At 38.8% G+C, this 20439-nt stretch overlaps 1 protein-coding gene across 1 annotated transcript in view; it reads left to right on the top strand.

The window, feature by feature from the left end:
- LOC127447753 (prostaglandin F2 receptor negative regulator-like) overlaps positions 1-20439 on the top strand; it is a 51481-nt gene that overhangs the window by 8397 nt on the left and 22645 nt on the right. The window contains exons 3-4 of the mRNA XM_051709798.1: positions 4263-4676; positions 13465-13848. Of these exons, the coding sequence (XP_051565758.1) occupies positions 4263-4676; positions 13465-13848 (798 nt within the window). The remainder of the gene's footprint in view (positions 1-4262; positions 4677-13464; positions 13849-20439) is intronic.

Raw genomic sequence — 20439 nt, 5'->3', positions numbered from 1 at the left:
AGTGTAGTTCGCATGAAGTAACCGGGGAAGAGATTGAATCTTCTCCCGACTGATGCACACTCTGGTGTGGGGACTCGTCACTCGCGTGTGTGTGCTGCAGCTAGATTATAACGTGATGGCACGCAAAGTAGTGAATCATAATATATGTATCACGTTCACTGTGTGTACCTTATCATGAAGAAAATTGGTGATACGTAGCTCTGTTAAGAGGAGAAAGTCCACTATACACTGGAGCAAAAAATCTTTTTTTGGCTTGTTTTCCAAAATAATATCTAAAACTCCTTTAAAACAACTTACATTTACTTTGAGCTATACTGCAGAAGAAAAAATTGTTATCCAATAATGTTGAATACAATATTTAATCAGGGCTCGACATTAATGCTTGTCTGGGACAAGTGGATTTTTGAAAGGGCGAGTGAAAGAAAATTTTACTTGCCCGACCGGACAGGCAGACTGATTATAACATCAATAATGAAAAAATAACCGGCTATATTTGTGATAGCCTAGGCCTGTGTCACTTATTAGAAAGTTCATATTCTTATTCTGCTGTTGAAAGTAATCCAGAGCACGTAATTTTATAATTCGCTAGTAGCTGCGCCCTGTTTGATTGACAGGCGTCGTATGTTTGTGTGTGAAAATGCTTGCGCTAATGCACACCTGAACGGTCAAATACATTTCAAAATTCTACCAAAATGCCCGTCTTTGTATTCATGTAAACACAGAGAGTGATGTCTAAAGTGAACGTACACACCACGAGAACCTACTAAGTTGTGTGAATTGGGCATTCCAAATTGGGAGAAAAGGGGATACAATTTTAAAGAAGACGAAAAAAAAAGAAACATAGTTTATCTTTTCATTGCAATGCGGACGACACCCAAATCTGTGTACCTTTGGGGAAAAAAATAAAAGATTAATGTGGCTTGGAACCCTTGCTGGTCTGTCTATCAGATTTAAAAACTTTGTTGTTGTCAAATTTCTTATATCTTAATGAGAGTAAGACTGAGATCATTTGTGTTTAGGCCTCAGGTATGCCTAACCTTTTACTTTTTTTATTTTTTATTTTTATTTTCTCCCCAATTTGGAATGCCCAATTCCCAATGCGCTCTCTAAGTCCTTGTGGTGGCGTAGTGACTCGTAGTGAAAACTACATAGGCGCTGTACAGGAAACAGAAATGATTAGTTCACCTCTCGACTCTTTCGGTCCTCGTGGTGGCGTAGTGACTCGCCTCACTCCGGGTGGCGGAGAGAACGAATCTCAGTTGCCTCCGCGTCTGAGACCGTCAATCAGCGCATCTTATCACATGGCTTATTGAACGCATTACCGCGGAGACGTAGCGTGTGTGGAAGCCCACGCTATTCTCCGCGGCATCCACGCACAATTCACCACGTGCCCCACCGAGAGCGAGAACCACATTATAGCGACCACGAGGAGGTTACCCCATGTGACTCTACCCTCCCTAGAAACCGGGCCAATTTGGTTGCTTAGGAGACCTGGTTGGAGTCACTCCGCACGCCCTGGATTTGAACTCGCAACTCGAGGGGTGGTAGTCAGAGTCAATACTCTCTGAGCTACCCAGGCCCCTCCTAACCTTAATCTTGGTGAACTAGCTCCTTATGCCAAACCACTAGTGATGGGTTGTTCATGAACGATTCGTTCATTTTGAACGAATCTTTTATGTGACTCAGAAGAACGAGTAGTCTCAGAGAGTGATTCGTTCATTTTGTGTTGGCCTTGCATGTGCATTGCGCATCCTCCGTTCGTTAGTTACATGAAAATCACATAGGCGCTGTACAGGAAACAGAAATAATTAGTTCACCTCTCGACTCTTTTGGTCCGAGTCGTTCGTTATTTTATCACGTGACAGCCGTATACGCTATGCATTGCTCACACAGCAAACAGAAATTATTAGTTCACCTCTTTCTTCTCTTGCACGGTTACAAATGGTTCAGAATACTGCTGCCAGGCTTTTGACAGGTGTACGCAAACATATAACCCCTATTTTTTTTTTTTTTTTTAACCTACACTGGCTGCCGATTCGCTACAGAATTGAATTCAAATTATTACTCTTTGTTTTTAAGTCCTTAAATGGTTTAGCCCCTTCCTATTTGTCTGAACTATTGTCTGCTCACCAACCTGGAAGATCACTGAGGTCCTCTGACCAGAGGCTCATGAGTGTCCCCAGGTCCAAACTGAAACTGAGAGGTGATCGTGCCTTTGCAGTAGTGGCTCTTAAGCTGTGGAACTGCTTACCTGCTTTCATTAGAAGAACTGTCCCTACAATACATGATTTTAAATCAAAGTTAAAAACGCATTTATTTTCAATAGCTTTTAAGATCTTAGATATACATTTTGACTTGTAGAGTATCTTTTTCTTTAACTGCTCTTTTATTATGTACTTATGTTTTCATATTTTGCTTATTTTTTATCTATTTTATTTTTTGTTGTAATGATTTTGCAGGACTTTGGTTAACTGTTGTTTTAAACTGTGCTATATAAATAAATTTGACATTGACAAATTTACATTAATAAATAGTTATATTCAAATAATTATAAATAAAATATAAACAAAAATAAATTAGATAATTAAGATGGATTATGTTATGTGTAATATGTAATCATGTGGCAGATGAGAAGCATTTATAAGACAAAACTAAATTTGGCTTTAGAATCCAATATACTGTTTGTTTCCATACCTTTGAACATAAGCCAGTCTTTGGCCTACAGTTCATCCGAGATTTATTAGATGGACTTCTCTAAGGAAATGTCAGTGTACACAGGCGTCACTTTGGTTGCGTTGCTTCGCTTCATAAACACCGTGTTTTTAGGTCGCTGTGTCAAGTTAAAGGTTGTTTGAAACTTAGAAAAACACTTTGAGATCCCTGTGCTCCATCAAGCTGTGATCAAGCTTTGAACGCAGGAATGAGACTCATCGTCTTGTGCTGTCTGCTGTGGGTAAGTGTGGTTTGTTCTCTGTCAATGAATTAGATGCGCGTTGCCTCAACAGTTTTGCTTACTGCCCCCTGGAGAAAACAGGTGGTACTTCAAGCTTGAATTGCTCAGATGGAAGGAATATTCCTTATTACGGTCTAGAGACATGATTAATTGCATTCATTTTTTTTACACATAATTTTTCATATAATTAATCGCACTGAATTAACGTGTTAAATTGACAGCCCTAATAAACAACATAAAGCAGTCCTGCCCGCAGTATGTCACTGATAACGGTCATACCCAACATATTGTTTTGCAAGACGAAACCAAATCAAAGAGTGAGATTAATTTGCCATGAAGTACTCCTTAAAACATATGTATTCTCCAAAACAAGTTATGTTTGCTTTCTGGGAATAGAGTGGAAAGTAAACAAACCAGTCACCATCAGGAATTTCCCTTAAACTTTAGAGAAGCCAATAAAGAGCCTACTTTACTATGATGACACTTACAGACACAAGAGCTTGAGATAAGTCAAGGGTCAAATGCAAATCTGGCTCAAAGCACCTCTCAGTTGGCTGTATGTACTGAATATACGAGTAACCAAATAATTGGCTAGATGCATAGAATCTTTTTTTTTTTTCCTGTAATAAACACTTGAGTAGAACTTGTGAGGAGCTGTCAAGGACAGTAAACCAAATGTTCTCTCTGAAAGTGGGTGAGCTTTGTTGCTCATGCGATTGAGTTTAGGAACTACAGAATCAGTGCAGTAGAGAGACGTTACCATGAAACTGTCCTCCCTTTATGTGGCACTCACATGTCAATGAGGATGGGGGTTCAGTATAGGGACTGATGATTTGTTTATGTATTTCAGTGATACAGGATCTGTGTGACATGCAAAACACTTTTCTGCCTGAAGTTTTCCATTCAGCCATTTCACATTCAAAATGAAAAAAAAAAAATCAAGGCTTATTTACTCGCACTCATACAGATCCAAACGCTTATGCTGGTTAAATGCAAAATGAGAATATCTGAAGTATCTTTATGCTGTTCTATTCCAATGACAGTTCATTATGGCTGTCAAGCTCAGAAAAACACCATAAATGTAGTCCATTCGACTTATGCGTTGTATTCGAATTCTTCTGTTTGTTGTTTGGGATGGGACTTTCTGTTTTTCCAATCAATGGTTGATGGGGGAGTGTTTGAAAACAGTAATTAGTTTTGCAGTTCTGTTTGGTGCCACTGATGATGCAGAAATTGCACTTCACCTTTAAAAATTTGGACATTCAGTAAACTCTCCTTCCTGCTTTAACCTGTCATTTGTTATTTTCAGTGATTGGGGACAGTCTGAAGTTGGCTCCAGCCATACCCAAACCAATAGTGTCTGAGGGAGAATCAGTGGAGCTTCGCTGCAACGCTACCCGAGGCTTCACAGAGCACACTTTCCTTTCAGTCACCTGGTCTATCAGAAAAGGGAAGAACCCATTAGTGGAAATCTTGACGTTTGGACCAGATGATAAGATCGTAGTAGGGAGCAACTATGTCCAGCGTAACTCGGACAGTGGGTTTCAGCTGGACCTTCGTGGAGGGGGCTTTTATGGACTGGTTCTGAAAGGAGCACAGCCAACAGACCAAGGAGAATATGCATGTACGGCCCGCGAGTGGGTGAGGCAGGGAGAAGGTAGAAACTGGCAGAAGATTCTGGAAAGGACTGAGGAAATGGGAAAGGTCTTGGTTACACCCACAGGTGAGTCACATCTCATTCCACTATATTGAGGAAATGATTTTTGCCACTAGCGAGAGCTTTAATACAATAAATTAAGGGACATTGAAGACTCCATTACCTGAGACACTATTACATAGGGATGCATTAAAATGCATTAAAAGCTGGTATTTATCAACAGCATCACTATTTAACATGCCATTACCAATATTGTCATTGATTACAATGACTATAAAAACAATATGTTTTAAATTTTAAATTTAATTTGTCAACATTTACTAACCTTTGTATTGTTCCAAACATGCATGACTTTGTTTCTGGGAAAACAAAAGGAAACATTTTTAATCTTCGTCTTTTTGCCATATAATGAAAGTGAAAAGTGACTATAAAAACAAAACAAAAACCTAAAAGTAGTCATTGTGACTTGTGCATTATTATCCAAGTCTTCTGAAGCCATATGATCACTTTGTGGGATGATTAAACAGAAGTTGTTATTTACTCTCAAATCAAATTATTGATCAACAACTGTGACAGTAACATTAAACCTCTTAAGTTATTTATGTGTCACCATATTTGATTTGTGCTATGTTTACGGGAGTTAATCAGTGTTTGATTTGATAAGAAGTTTATTGCAATATATTCAGATATAATGTAGGTTTTATATGACGTGTGGCTTCTATAACATCCTCATAGCTCTGAGTTTTGAAAGGTTTATATAAAAATCTGTTTCTCTATTGAGAAAGTAAATGGGATTTATTCCCTGCTTTTCTGCTCTGTAGTGAGCAACTGATGCTCACTTTTTTCTTAATGGTGCATTCTGGGTATTTCCTGTGAGCGAACATTTCAGTGCACTGGAATTTTGACAATGAATGGGACAGCCCTAGAAATGGCTGACTCCCTGTAAATACACTTCCCAGTAAATAGACTTTAGAAAGAAAAAGAAAAAACATGCAGGTGATGTTGGGTTATGTTAGTGGTTTCATATAAGTAGTAAAAGTGTGTATACATTATTGAATCTACAATCTCAACTCCACAAAAAAAATTCTGTTCACCCCTTGCTTTGTTGAAAGCAGTACAGCAACACATTATTTTATGTTTTACCATGTGAATAATTTTTTTTTTTTTTAATGTACTTTCTTTTCAAATCACATGATTGCAACATATTCCAACAAAGTAGAGAAAGGGACCATTTAGGACCAATAACAATCTGACGAGTTGAAATAAATTGATGTGAAACTGAAGATGCTAAAAAGGTGATTGGGCAATTTTGTCATAGTTATAGTCAGGGATTAAACTGGGATTTTGGAGGTGGGGGAACCCTAGAATCGAGTGATGTTATAATCATTCCAAAAGAAAAAACCCCCACAAAAAATAAATAAATGCTGAATCAACAAAAATAGAGTACCCTCACATAAAGGTACAAATAACAGTATAACCTTTTACAGTGGGTTGGTGGAGTGGTCTTTTGATTTTGTTGTATGTATGATATTTTGATCGATGTTGATGTCGCTTTGGATGCGAGTGATTCCAGATTCAAAACCCCTTAGTGTATACTGCTTTTAATAAACTAAGCAAAATCACTACTGCCTATCAGTGGATCTATGAAAAGAGTGAACAGTTGATTCAACGTGATTTCTATGAAACAGAGATCGGGCCACGGCGCGATACAGAAGAAGAAAGCGCGTCTAAATGCGGGGGCGCGCGGTTTCCTGCCACTCTCGAATATGCAGCTTCTACCAGCATCCGCAACTGAACTTTTTTTATTCAAGAAATATTTTTGAACAAGTACACTTTCTAAATAGAGATGGAATGTGTGAAATGGATTAAACAAAAACCGCATCGGAGAATACAAGAAATGGAATGGATTGACAATAAGCATTTTATTTTTGGAATTGAAGGTGCCAGAACACCGTTCCGGACCGTACCGGTCCAAATTAACCCCTGGTTATAGTATATAAGGAGCCTCCGAAAAGGCCTAGTCTTTCAAGAGCAAGGATGGGTCGAGGCTCGCCAATTCGCCAACTAATGTGTCAGTTTATTATCTAGCACTTTGAGAACAATGTTCCCCAAAGACAAATTGAAAGGATTTTGGCCATTTCACCCTCTAGAGTGCACAATTTAATTAAAAGATTCAAGGAATCTGGTCAAATCAAGGTGCATAAAGGGCAAAGCCGAAACCACTTCTGAATCCCTCAGATGTCACTGTCTTAACCATATGCGTGGAGCCACGTGACGCCATGCGAAGGGCAGATGTGTGAGAGACAGATCTGCGCACATTGCTAATTTTTTTTAATTATTTTCATGATATAATCCGGTGAAATTCGATACACCCAGTTACACATTTGCTGTTTGAGGTAAACATGGCAAAGAAGTCAAAATCCTCGGGCTCTGGAGACATTAAAAGACACTTACGGGTTCAAGATGAAAGCCCAGACAGGCCTGTGGACCGGGGACTCGATTTGGATGGTGCGGTGGGAGAAGGAATCCAGCATCAACTGTCCAACATGTTGGTGATGTTGACGAAGGTACTTGCGGACTTGGAGGATCTCGCTGTAATATGTCGATCGATTATGGCAATGGAGAAAAAATTCTCGAGTTAGTCACAAGAGTGACATACGTATGTTGAAAGACGAATCGATTACTTGGAGTCATCAGAGAGGGAATTAGCCGCTAATCCGCCCGTGACCAAAGTTGATTTGGAACATGTTCTTGAAAAGCTTGAAGATCTTGGGAATAGAAGCCGCAGAAATAACATTCGAACTGTAGGAATTCCTGAGCATAAGGAGGGCAGAGATATGGTGAAATTCTTAGACGAGCTTTTTCCGAGTCTGCTCGACATAACAGGCCACAAGCTGGAAATCGAGCGACCTCACAGATCTGCTGAGGGAGAAAGGCCCTGATCGATTCTGGCCAAATTTTTGAGATCATCCAATAAAGATTTCGTTTTGTGCCAGGCGAGGAGCAAAGGAAAGCTTTCTTGGAAGAATTACAATATTTTCTTGTTCCCGGACTTTGTGAACTCGATGAGAGAAACCCGATCGCTTTAAGGAATGCAAGAAACTCTTACATCAGCAGAAGATCACTTTTGCTCTGATGTTTCCGGCCAGACTGAGAATAAACACCAAGGACGGCAGCCAAGTATTTACATGTCCCAATCAGGCAATGTCTTTCATTGAAATAATGGGTGAGTAACCATTGGGTGTTTTTCTTGAGAGTAGATTGACTCACTGTTCATACTCTGGCTTTCGGAGGAAGCTGGGCGGCATTTCTTTTCTTTTTGCGTTGGCTCCGCCGAGCGGCTGGAGTTTGTTTTGTTTTGTGGATTAACACTTTTCCTTAAAGAAACTTTTGCATGGACGGAATATCACATTTACGATGAAGTTCCCGGGCAGATTGAGAATAGACACTACGGATGACCGCAAAATATATACATGCCCACACAAAGGATGTCTTTTATAATGTTAGCGGACTGTGTAAATCATGGGATATACTTTTATGCGGCCTCCGAGTGAATTGACTCTTGACCATCCGAGGAACCAGGATGCATGTTTCGTTTCCTTTTGTGCTGGTTCTGCCTAGCGGTTGGAGCTTGTTTTGTTAAATAACATTACTTCGGGACAGTTATGGATGAATCTGTCAGTTCCTTGTGCTTATGCCTCCTGTTGGCTGGAGTATGATTTGTGGAGTATTTTCGTGGGACATTGGAATGATTACATCATCTGCTTCACTCATCAGCTGGCTCACTGAAGATTCGTTTGTCTGTCCGAAGAAAATGAACGCTTTATATCGGCTGGAATTTGTTTTGTGAAGGAACACACCTTCGAGACAGTTCTGTGAATGAGTCTACACGTTCTTTGTGTTTATTCTGCCTATTGGCTGGGGTTTGTTTTACAAAATATTTGATGTTATGTAATTTTGCCTTACAAATTTGTGAGGCAAAATTGAGCAATCCGATGGCAAAGTTGTCGTGGGGGCTCTCGTAGGCGTACATGGACTCTGAGTTTAAAGGGATTGACGCCGGTTGGCGCTTTCATGCACGGGGTTAATGTGCACATTTTTCTTTTTCTGTTTGTTTTGTTCGGGGAGAACTTTGGGGTTTTATTGTTGCATTAATGTTGAAATGTGGTCTTCATAATTTTGTTTTTGGCACACAATTTATTTTTTCTATTATATCAAAATGTCATAAAAAGAAGGAAGGTTATTTTTTTTCTTAAGCGTCAGAAATATGATATAGTGTTTCTTCAAGAAAGGCATCTTTCTCCTCAGGAAGCTGAAAAATTTGGGAAGATATGGGGTGGACATGATTTCTTTAGTGTTGGATCAAGTAAGAGCAAGGGAGTCATTATATTGGTAAATAAACATTTACAATTCAATTGTCTCAAACAGTTTAATGATAAATTAGGAAGAGTCATTGTTTTAGCAGAAATTCAGGGGCAAAGTCTGATTTTGGCTAATATTTACGCACCTAACACTGATGATCAGGGCTTTTTATAGATCTTGAAGGGATGTTGCAAGCCGCTGGCACCCCTCATGATATAATTTTGGGAGGAGACTTTAATCTTTTGATGGACTCAGTCCTTGATCATAGTAAAGCAAAAGTGTGTAAGCCCCCTAGAGCAACATTGATGCTTCACAGGATGTGTAAAAATCTTGGTCTTACAGATATTTGGAGACTTTTGAACCCATCTGGTAGAGACTATACATTTTTTTTTCATCAGTCCATAAGATTTATTCTAGAATAGATTTTTTTCTTGATATCCAAATACCTCATTTCATCTGTTATTGATTGCTCAATTGGAAACATCTTAATCTCAGATCATGCCCTGGTGAGTTTAGAGGTGTTGCCACATAGAGAAAAAGAAATCGTATAGTTGGTGCCTTAATGTATCCCTTTTTGCAAAATCCTGATTTCCAACAAATGATAAAGACTGAAATCAGTGTTTATATGGAGACCAACTGGTCCTCTGTATCCTCTGTGGGCGTGGCTCGGGAGGCACTTAAAGCGGTTCTTAGGGGTTGGATCATACAGTATGCCTCATTCATCAAAAAATCCAAACCACGAGAACTCGTGGAGTTGGAAGGAAATATTAAAAGTGCAGAAGCAGAGCTGAAGCGCCGTATGTCATCTGATGGCCTCAGAGAATTTACCTGATTGAAATATAGATATAATACTATTTTGTCACAGAAAGTGGAGTTTTGGTTATTCAGGGCAAGACAGTCATACTTTGAGTCGGGGGACAAAGCAGGGAAGCTTTTGGCTAGATATATAAAGCAGAGAGAGTCTCTTTCTATCATTCCCTCAGTGAAATCTGCTGGTGGTGAAATTTTTACCTCAGCCATTGATATTAATAATGCCTTTAAAGAATTCTATCTTGATCTTTATAGTTCCACGTCTTCATCTACTGATGAAGATATTAGAAACTTTGTGGAACCATTAGATCTTCCTAAACTGAAGACTGAGCAAAAAAAACCTCTTGATTCTGAGATGACCTTGGAGGAGCTTGGCGAGGTAATTAAGTCCCTACCTACTGGCAAGGCTCTGGGGCCAGATGGTTTTGCCACAGGATTTTTTAGATCCTATGCTACAGAATTGGCTCCACTTTTGTTAGAAGTTTATACTGAATCATTAAAGAATGGAAAGCTTCCTCCAACCATGACACAAGCCCGGATCAGTCTGATTCTTAAAAAGGACAAAGATCCAAGTGAGTGTAAAAGTTACCATCCAATCTCCTTGATCCAACTAGATATAAAAATGTTGTCAAAAATTTTGGCTAATCGATTAAGTAAGGTTATGACATCTCTTATACATATAGATCATGTGGGGTTTATTCGGGGCCGTAGCTCTTCTGATAATATTAGGCGTCTCATCAATATCATGTGGTCAGTAGCGAATGATCAGTCTCCGGTCCCTGCCATTTCACTTGACGCCGAAAAGGCATTTGATATGGTAGAATGGGATTTTCTTTTTAAGATTTTGGAAATGTATGGGTTCGGGAGTACATTTATTGGTTGAATTAAGTTACTTTATAGACACCCTGTAGCAGCAGTACAAACAAATGTATTAATTTCAGATTATTTTACTCTGGATAGGGGCACTCGGCAGGGTTGCCCTCTTTCCCCATTATTGTTCTGTCTTGCCCTGGAACCATTAGCAGCCGCGATAAGAAAGGAGGATGATTTTCCAGGGGTGGCGGGAGGTATGGCGCATAAGCTCCTGCTTTACGCAGATTATATTTTATTATTCGTCTCTGACCCTACTAGATCTATGCCTTGCCTCCACAGAATTATTAATTCCTTTTCCAAGTTCTCAGGATACAAAGTCAATTGGTCTAAATCCGAAGCTTTGGCTGTGACAGCGTACTGTCCAGTAACGGCTTTCCAGCCGGGTGCCTTCCAGTGGCCCAAACAGGGCATTAAGTATTTGGGGATTTTTTTCCCAGCAAATTTGTCTGATTTAGTCAGAGTTAATTTTGATCCCTTAATAAAAAGGTTTTCGAGTGATGTGGGCAGGTGGGCTTCATTACATTTATCGATGATTGGGAAGGTTAATGTTATTCAGATGAATTGTATTCCAAAATTTAACTACCTGCTACAATCTCTCCCTGTAGATGTCCCCCTCTTGTCCCCCAAGCAATTTGATAGCATAGCGAAGTCCTTCATTTGGAATGTTAAATGTCCCAGATTGCATTTTAATAAGTTACATAGGCCGATTGACAAAGGTGGGCTAGGCCTACACAAGATTTTGTTTTATTACTATGCGTTCAGTCTCAGACATTTGGCTCATTGGTCTCTTCCATCTGAGAGAGCCCCTCCCTGGTTTGTTATTGAACAGGTAGTTCTTGCCCCTATTTCACCATTACAAAGCATCTCTATCAAACTAATCGGAAAAGCTAAGTTACACCCCGTTATTTCGCATTTATACTCGGTATGGACTAAAGTGTCCAGATTGTTTAAATTGGACACTAATTTAAATGTTGCCTCGAGCATATGGCAGAACCCAAGATTGTGTATTGGCAAGTCCCCTTTCTGCTGGCCAGAGTGGATTGTGAAGGGGGTTGCTATACTCAGTGACCTGTATGAAAGTGGAATGTTGAGATCGTTTGAAAACTTGGTCCAACATTTTGGGATCCCCAGACCTCAGTTTTATAGGTATTTACAACTGCGCCACCTGCTTTGTACTATTTGTGGGAGTAGCACACACCCCACTAAGGAGGCAGATACTTTGGGAGAGGTGATTGCAGCTTTTGGAAAAGGTCATGAGTGCACTACTCCCTGTTAATCAGTGTCTGGAGGACGGAGCCTTAACTTCTCGAGAGAGTATGGGAGAAAGATTTCAAGATGTTATATTCAAGATTTCTTTTTGAAAAAACAGCTGACGTGTTCTCCGGGCCAAAGAAGAAAAGGACCATCCAAGATGTGATCAGCGTCAGGTCCAAAAGCCAGTGTCTGTCATGGTACGGGGGTGTGTCAGTGCCATCTGTGAGGGACCATTAATGCAGAAAGATATGTACAAATTTTGGAGCAACATACTGTATGCTGCCATCCAGATGCCATCTTTTTCAAGCACATCCCTGCATTTATAAATCACTTTTTTTTTATTTTTTTCTTTTTTTTTTTTTCACATTTTCCATGCTGTCACAGCTTTTTTGGGAATTGGAGTTTTGAAATTTAAACTGAGAAGCAGAAATGGAAACAAGATATGAACTTTTGTAGAGGAACTTGAATGGTGATACTTATGTATAAAGTTTCTCCTCACTTCAATTTCCCCACTGTGCTGTGGTTGTCTTGGTTACAGACCTTATTACTGTAACTCTTTTCATTTACACTGGGATGTGTAAGAGAAATTGTTGCCTATAGACACCAAATAAAAAAAAGAAAAAGAGAAATGTCTCTGGAAGTCCCTGCTGAATTATGAAGAATTATGAACAATGACACCAAAGTCTAAGGGATTTCTAGACCTTTGCTGTGACCTGTAAATAGAGTTTTAATAAAAGCGCTCTTGCCTACCCAAGTTCTTACATGAGGCTCTCACTCCAGTAAACATGTTCATTTTATCTCAGCTTGATGTTGTAAAGATTACCCAGAGTACTTTCAAATATTGGCTACTTTCCAAGAATGCCTGGTCGGAATAGCATACTTCCATACTGTTTCTGCAGCATTTGGTGTGTGTACTGTGCATATTATGCACATTTTCTGAATACACAGATGATTTGCTAAACTGTGCCGTTTACAGCTAGGTACAGCATCCCACAATGAAACACACTTTGATTTGATCTTCCATTTTCAGTGTGACGAATGAACACAAAGTAATTATGTCCACACATTTTTTTTAATGGAACCACCAATAGTTGAGGCATTTGTACACAAAAGTTTATAAAAAAATAAATAAAAAATTGCTAACTGGATGTCACTCTTTGAAATAAACAGGTAATATGATAACAACAAAAGCATACTACTGTTAGAAACTGTTAGTTTATTGCTGTATAATGCATTCTGTTTTACAAACTCTTTTTTTTTTTTTTTTTAATCAATGTAGTAGGTAGTGTACTCTTAAGTAGTAAGCTAATCTCGCTCAGCCAGACCTTAGACTAAAGAACTTTCTGGATCAAGAAAGTACTTCGATTTTTGTGTGCAAATATCTATCAAATATGTTAGTTTTGTTGTTTTGTGTGCAAATATGTTAGTGAACGGTCTGCAGGTGGTTCGTAGACTACTCAAAAGCTATTGTTCTATTCCAAATACAGCCACTGACTCCATACCTTTGTACATCATCTAAGTCTATTTTAATGGTGACCCCTCTGATACATTTCAGCCCAGTCTCTGGTGGTTGCCGTGGAGAAGAACACTACACTCAACGTGGAGGACACTCTGAATCTGACCTGCAAAGTGTCTGCTAATGGCCTGCCCTCTCTCAGTTTGGAAGTGATGTGGCTGGTCAGATCAGTCGATGGCTCCAGCAGCCCACGGGTTCTAATCCATATAGGACATGATGGGCTCTTACAGAATGGGTCAGAAGCTGTGGGTGTGAGCAGAGTCAATGCAGGAAATTTCCGACTGCTCCTTCACAAGGTAGAGGTCTCAGATTCTGGACTGTACTCCTGCCTTGTCAAGGCCTGGCTTCCACAGGGCAATGGAAGATGGTACCAGGCAGCGGAGAAAACATCTGACCCAGTACAAGTTCTGGTGACCCATCTAGGTAAGAGAGAGTCATATTTAAAATATTATCCCCTAGTCTACTTTTTTTTTTTTCCTTTATTTTAGCACAGTGGCACAGGTTTTGCCTCAAGAACCAGATTTTATGTTGGACATTAAGTGGCGACCATTTAATGTGGCAACAGTTAATGTACTTTGGGTCATATTTTCTTTTACCTTGCATAGTTTTGTTCATGGTTCTCGAGAGTGAGTGAATGTCATGCAACCTGTCCATTTTGGGGTCTGACTAATTTGGCTGGCTTCTCGTGTGGAACAGATTAATTTGTGCCAAAATACCGTAAAGTTTGATTGAAGGCGCAAGCCTTCGATGTCAACAACAAAACATCTCCTCCACTGCTCCTCCAAACCACTGTTCTAGCATATCTCAATTTGTCCCTCCTTTCCTTTCATTTTCTTTTATCTAGTTTTTTAATTTATCACTCTTATGAACTTTTTCCTCTTTCTTCCCTTTATCCAGCAACACTAGATACTGGGTGGAGTTCTCTTTTTCTATCGCCTTGCTCTGTCAAAGACGGTTCTACTTTCTTCGAGTCCATTAAACAGGCAGTGGTTGCTTATCAGACAGGCCTGACTCAGCAGAATTTCCCTGTGCGCCATCAAATCAACTCTTGTACAACATCAAATTTAGAGTCTGTGCAATAAAGAGTCTTAAGGCTTCAAGTTACACTACACCTTTACAGATGGATAAGCAAGCTGGGAATTTATTTTTATCAGAATTTTAAAAAAAGAAAAAGATTTTCATGACGTTCGATTCTGTTCGTCTGCATTCTTCTGCATCGGAACACTGTACTGAAATATTTGGACAGTGTTTCCTGCAAATGTGCCATGGAGTTGTGCACATGCAAAGTTGCAGTTTAAATTGAATGATATTTAATTATGAGAGGGAAAGACTGGGCAGCACGTCTTCCTCATTGTCGTTGCGGTTGCATGCAGCAACAAATATGCAGCACAACCAGTGTAGTTAGATTCGTGAACATAGCTATGATCCAGCTCTTTTTAATGATTTGGTCAAAAAGACATGAGATGACTGTTTGAATCAGTTTAACGACTTGGTGAGAGATCAAGTCATTACTTTCATGATTTCCAACTATATTGATTTTAGAACAGTTTCTGAGTAATGTGCACTTATATTCTATGACACTTAAATCAGTGGAACTACTGCCTTGTTGTTCATATAACAACATGTAGTTAATGATACACATTCATAACAGATATTTGTTGTAATAAACAGTACTTCAATTACAAAAAATAATGTAAACAAAATTGGTATTGGGCAGAATTATTAAGGAACTGGATTCATTAAAGGAACAGTACGGTGCAATACAAGTCAAGCTCAACCGACAGCATTTGTGGCATAACATTGATTGCCACAAAAATTCATTTTGACTTGTCCCTTCTTTTCTTAAAAAAAAAAGTAAATATCTGGATTCACAGTGAGGCACTTACAATGGAAGGGAATGGGGCCAATCTGTAAACATTAAAATGCTCTTCTTTAAGTATTGCCACAAGACGCAAACAATATATGTGTTAACATGATTTTACTGGGATAAAATTGCTTACTAACCTTTTTGTGTAAATTTATATTACATTTTACAACTTCGTCGCCATGATGTAACGCTGTAAGCACACAAGCCCTAAAATGACTGTAAAAACAGAAATGTAAACAACTTTACAGCTCAAATAATACATGAGTTTTGGTAGAAGAATTAATCTAAGTGCTTTTATACCCTCCAAAAACAGTGAGGCACTTACAATTCATCTCCATTGTAAGTGCCTCACTGTAACTTCCATTTTTGCTTTTTTAGAGAAAAGAAGGGACGAGTTGAAATAATTTTTGTGGTAATCAACATTATGCCACAAATGCTTTCGATTGAGCTTAACTTGTATTGAACCCGGAATATTCCTTTTAGTGAAATGTGAATCGGAGTCTGTGTTGATAAATTCCTCACAATACAAATCCTGACTTAATTTTAACCTCCCTGTCTTTTTGAATGAATGAAAGGATATTTCCAATATACTGGAGAAAATCTTGGTATCTGTCACTCATCTCTGATTTCAGGCCATTTGCATAAAAAAGTAAAGAGAAAACTTTAGAAAAGTTCTGCAACAAGCAATCACTCATGTTTCGTTTATATGTCTGACTTAACCACGAGACCAAAAACTCCCTCAGGGAATAAAAAGTCCCAAACAATCCCTACAAACACCTCTCTCTCAAAGCATACTCTACCTTTCCCTACCCAACTTTACTTGTAAATTATGTAAGATTACTTGGTATTTGCTTTCAACACTAACATAAAAATTCTTGGGTCAAATGGAGTCGTTTGGTTTGCCGTGGGCCCTGCCATTAGGATCTGATATTATCTGTGACCCTCTTACCGGCCTCCAAAAAGCCATGCAACAGAGTGTGAGGGCTGTTTGAAGTTTACCAAGCAAACAGAGTGGCTGCCCTTTCTCCGTACATTTAACCCTTCAGATACCCTCTTAGAAACATGGTGTCTTAGAAAGTAGTGTGGATATTTTAAAGAGAGTTTTGATCTACTCAATACACAGTGTTGATACTGAATTGTTATTTCTCTTCTTTTTTTTCTTTTTTTTTTTTGTAATTTCAGCAAAATTCTCAGCAATTGCCTCTCCAGACTATGAATCCAATTTCCTCGTTTAGTGCTGTGATGAAGTAATTTATGTTGGCTTGTCTGTGCATAGTTCACTGTGGGGTCAGGGGAGGTGGATAGTCTCTGTCTGCATGAATGATATATCAAGTTCTCTTCCTGTTGTTTCATTATTTAGCAGTTAACTCGGCTGTTGTTTCATGTGTGGATTAGGGCTGGGCAGTATGATGGTGGAAAATGGTAGAGATTTTGCTGTACTGTACTTTTTATACCTCTCTACCATGTCCCAAACAAGTCAAGGAAGGAAGAACTTGTTTTCAAGGGTTTCAAACACAAAGCTGAGTTTAGTTGTTAAAGGAACATTCTGGCTTCTTACAAGTGAAGCTCAACAGCACTTGTGGCATAATCTTGATTAACATAAACAATAATTTTGACTCGCCTCTTTTTCTTTATTATTTAAAAAAGAAGGCGCAAATCGTGGTTACAGTAAAGCACTTATGTACAAACTCACAGTTTCACAAGTATAGCCTCCAAGAGTCATAAACATTATACCTGTTAACATGATTTTAGTGTTATAAAATTGCTTACTGGTATTACAGGGTTTACCGCTGTTACGTTGTCATGACAGTGAAGTTGTGATTGGATATAACTTTAAGGTAAGCAAGCAATTTTGTCACACTAATATCATGTTAACATGTAGCTATAATGTTTGCGTCTTGTGGCTATACTTTTAAAAGAGTTTATTTAGATGTTTATAGACTGGTCCCATTCTCTTCCTTTTTGTTTTTTTTCTTTTTTTTTTAATCGAGAGACAAGTTGATATTGTTTTGTGGTAATCAGCATGCTTTCGATAGAACTAAACTTGCATTGAACCCAAAACATTCCTATTGTGATGATGTATACCATTACTGTAATATAAAATTACTGTACTCAAACAGATTTTGGTCTTACCGTCCACCCCTAATGTGAATACACTGTCACTTTTAAAGAAGAGATTTGAGAAGATTTATTACTTGGCTTTGTTATGAGAAGACATGTTTCTAAGTGGCAGTAGAAGTGTCCTCCTTTCAATGCCATTTCTTTGTAGTGTCTCCATTTAGCTCTCTTGAGGCCCAGTTTCTAAGGCATTCCTCTCTCTCCTTAATGGCTTATTGTAAAACATTATATCTAAGAGTTCTGTCTCTGTTCAATAATGAATCTCTTTATTAAGTGCGATCATCATGCAAAAGAGCTGTCTTTGCTGCTCAATTTTTTCTTGTTAGCTGCTGGTGATGGAGGCATTTCAAGGAGCTCTGTGCAACATGTATTTTTGAAGTCCTCTCCCTCAACATTAAATGTTAATCAGTGTTTTGCATACTCTAACTGTGCTGAGAATTCAGCTTGGGGAATTTCCATGTAGCAGGATATTCAAAGCTCTGCCATGCAATGTGGCTTGATACATTGGGCCTTAGCATTAGGCCCAAACCTTTTTTTTTTTTCTTTGTATGGTCTAATAATGTTGTCATTAAAAGATATCTCTGTGTAAAGAGTGAAAATGAAATGTTAAACTTTATTTTTTACTTTTGAGGACACCGGCTTTATTAAAGAGCCCCTAGAGCAGTGGTTCCCAACCCTTTTTCCTTGAAGCCCCCCTACTTAATTACAAGAAAGTCTGCCCCCCATATTTATATTGCACATCATTATATACTTCTCCATGCTTTCTGGCAAAACAGATGCCAACAGGGAAACTTGAAGGCATCAGTAACTAAGGGAAGTGGGGCTTTTGTATCATATCTCATCTCTCGCTGTGTTTGTGTGTGTGTGTGTGTGTATGTATGTATGTATATATATATATTACAATATAATGATTTTTTGGAATGTGCATTCTTTGCCATGTGGCAGGATTTTGCATAACCATAATAGACATGATACTTTAACATTTCTTGATGTTAACACATTTCTACTGGTATTTTGTCCACCCTGATGCAGAGCCCTGAATCTGATTGATGGTCTTCTTATAATGCGTTAACACTTCAACAAAGTATGCAGTTTTAATATGCTTTTGCAGTCCTGCAGTGTGTGGTTATGATGTTGCAGTTATTCCAAAATTCAAGAAAAGTAAACTCACAAGCACTTGGCCATGCAACAGTCAGCAAAGCGCCACAGAATATATTTGATGCGCTTCATCCTCATGCAGTTTTGTAAAGACGCTTTGGTCGGTTGTGTGATATTTCATAACGTTTTGCAACAGTTGCTAGGGTGCTAAGTCTTTGCAAATTTTTTTATATTGAGATATTGCTTATATTGAGTTGGACAAGGAAGCTGTCTTACCGGTATTGCACATTTTATCGATCTTTGACCGCATCAAAGTGCGCGAGGTTCCACGTTCCCCGTGAACTCTGGGATGGGAACCATGGAATATTTTTCGTGCCCTCGCAATACGTTTTTCGTTCCCTCAAAATATATTTTGCGTTCCCATGCAAAAAATTTTGCGTTCCCTCGCAAAACATTTTGCGTTCCCTCGCAATGAGGTTTGCGTTCTATCTCGCAATGAGGTTTGACATTTGACAAGCCTCTGACCCATATGTTGTCTTATGAGTCAAGTGCCGTGGCGAAGAGTCATTATGGACAGGAGCATATGGAAAATTTCCAGTTTTCCGTCGTCCTCCCTCAATGACAGCTACTCTTGCCTTGTGCTGATACTTAATTCATTATAATAGCAATGAATGTAGATGTACTGTCTAAAGAAACGGATTTCATTACTTGCAAAATGACAATGCAGACAGTTGGTTCTAATGATAAGATTTTAAAAAACATATAAAATTTGGGTGAAATAAAGCCTTAGAGGAAGTGAATGAGTATTATCTTATACTGGCCGTTAAATATAAGGAGTAGAGGAACTGGTTAAACCTCTGTTAATAATAAGGGTCACTCCAAGCTCTTTGTCTTTAAGACTACAGTAATTCAAATAGAACTAAGGAAGTGTGTTGTTCCAACCACAGTAACAGGTGTCTCTTCTCAAAACACACAACAGCTGCATACAATATGTGTCTGAGTCACGGCAGTGGCCGTGAGTGAGCTGGCCTGGTGTCAAGTATACAAAGCCAGACCTGTGTGTGTGCAAGCATGCCATAGCCTGATCAATGACAGCTGTAAATTGAGAGAATGTGCACCCTTGCCCTTCCCTTCCTCCCCAGAGTCACAACGCATATCACAATGACAGTGATTTGCAGTGACAAAATGCCCGGAAGTCATTTATCATTAATGTGTGATTTCTGGTGAGCGACAGTAACCGTTGGCAATGCAACAAAGTTCAACCTTATGCAAATAAGCAGTATTGTGATGTGGTAGCTACCAGAAGGAGCGCAGACAGTGATCCGCCACCTGAGACATTTGGACATAGCGGACATAGTGCGTACTAGAAAAACAGGATTGCGACTTAGTTATTTATTTGTTGGTAGTGTGAATGGGACTTATGACTAATACTATGATCAGAGGTCAACTATATCCCTCAGCTGTCACCGGGGCTGGGTGGTAAAGCTTAAACAATTATACCTTGATATTATTATTTTTTTTATTTGATTTTTTTTTTTTTTACATTTTTCATTGCAATAACAAACATTGTTTTTTGAGTATGCCCCCTGTCTTACGTTGATCAAAGACAGAGGATAGTCCCACCCCAAGCTCAAGCCATTGGTTGAGCCAACATTGTGTTGAGATGGACAGGTTGCTCAAAAACAAATGGGAATTGTATAGTGCCACAGAGACATAAGTGTTTACAGTTTTCTTCAAGAGAATTAACCTACGAATGGCTTACTAGTTGTCTCTGCATATTAAGCTGGTATAGGAGAAAGTATTTTAACACTGAAAAATATACACACACTATATATATATATATATAATATATATACACACACACACACACACACACACACACACACACACATGTAGGTAATGTGAAAGTGTGTGTGTGTGTATATATATAT

Source organism: Myxocyprinus asiaticus, chromosome 11, assembly GCF_019703515.2.
Source record: "Myxocyprinus asiaticus isolate MX2 ecotype Aquarium Trade chromosome 11, UBuf_Myxa_2, whole genome shotgun sequence".
Classification (NCBI taxonomy): domain Eukaryota; kingdom Metazoa; phylum Chordata; class Actinopteri; order Cypriniformes; family Catostomidae; genus Myxocyprinus; species Myxocyprinus asiaticus.
This window is presented reverse-complemented; position numbering and strand designations above follow the sequence as displayed.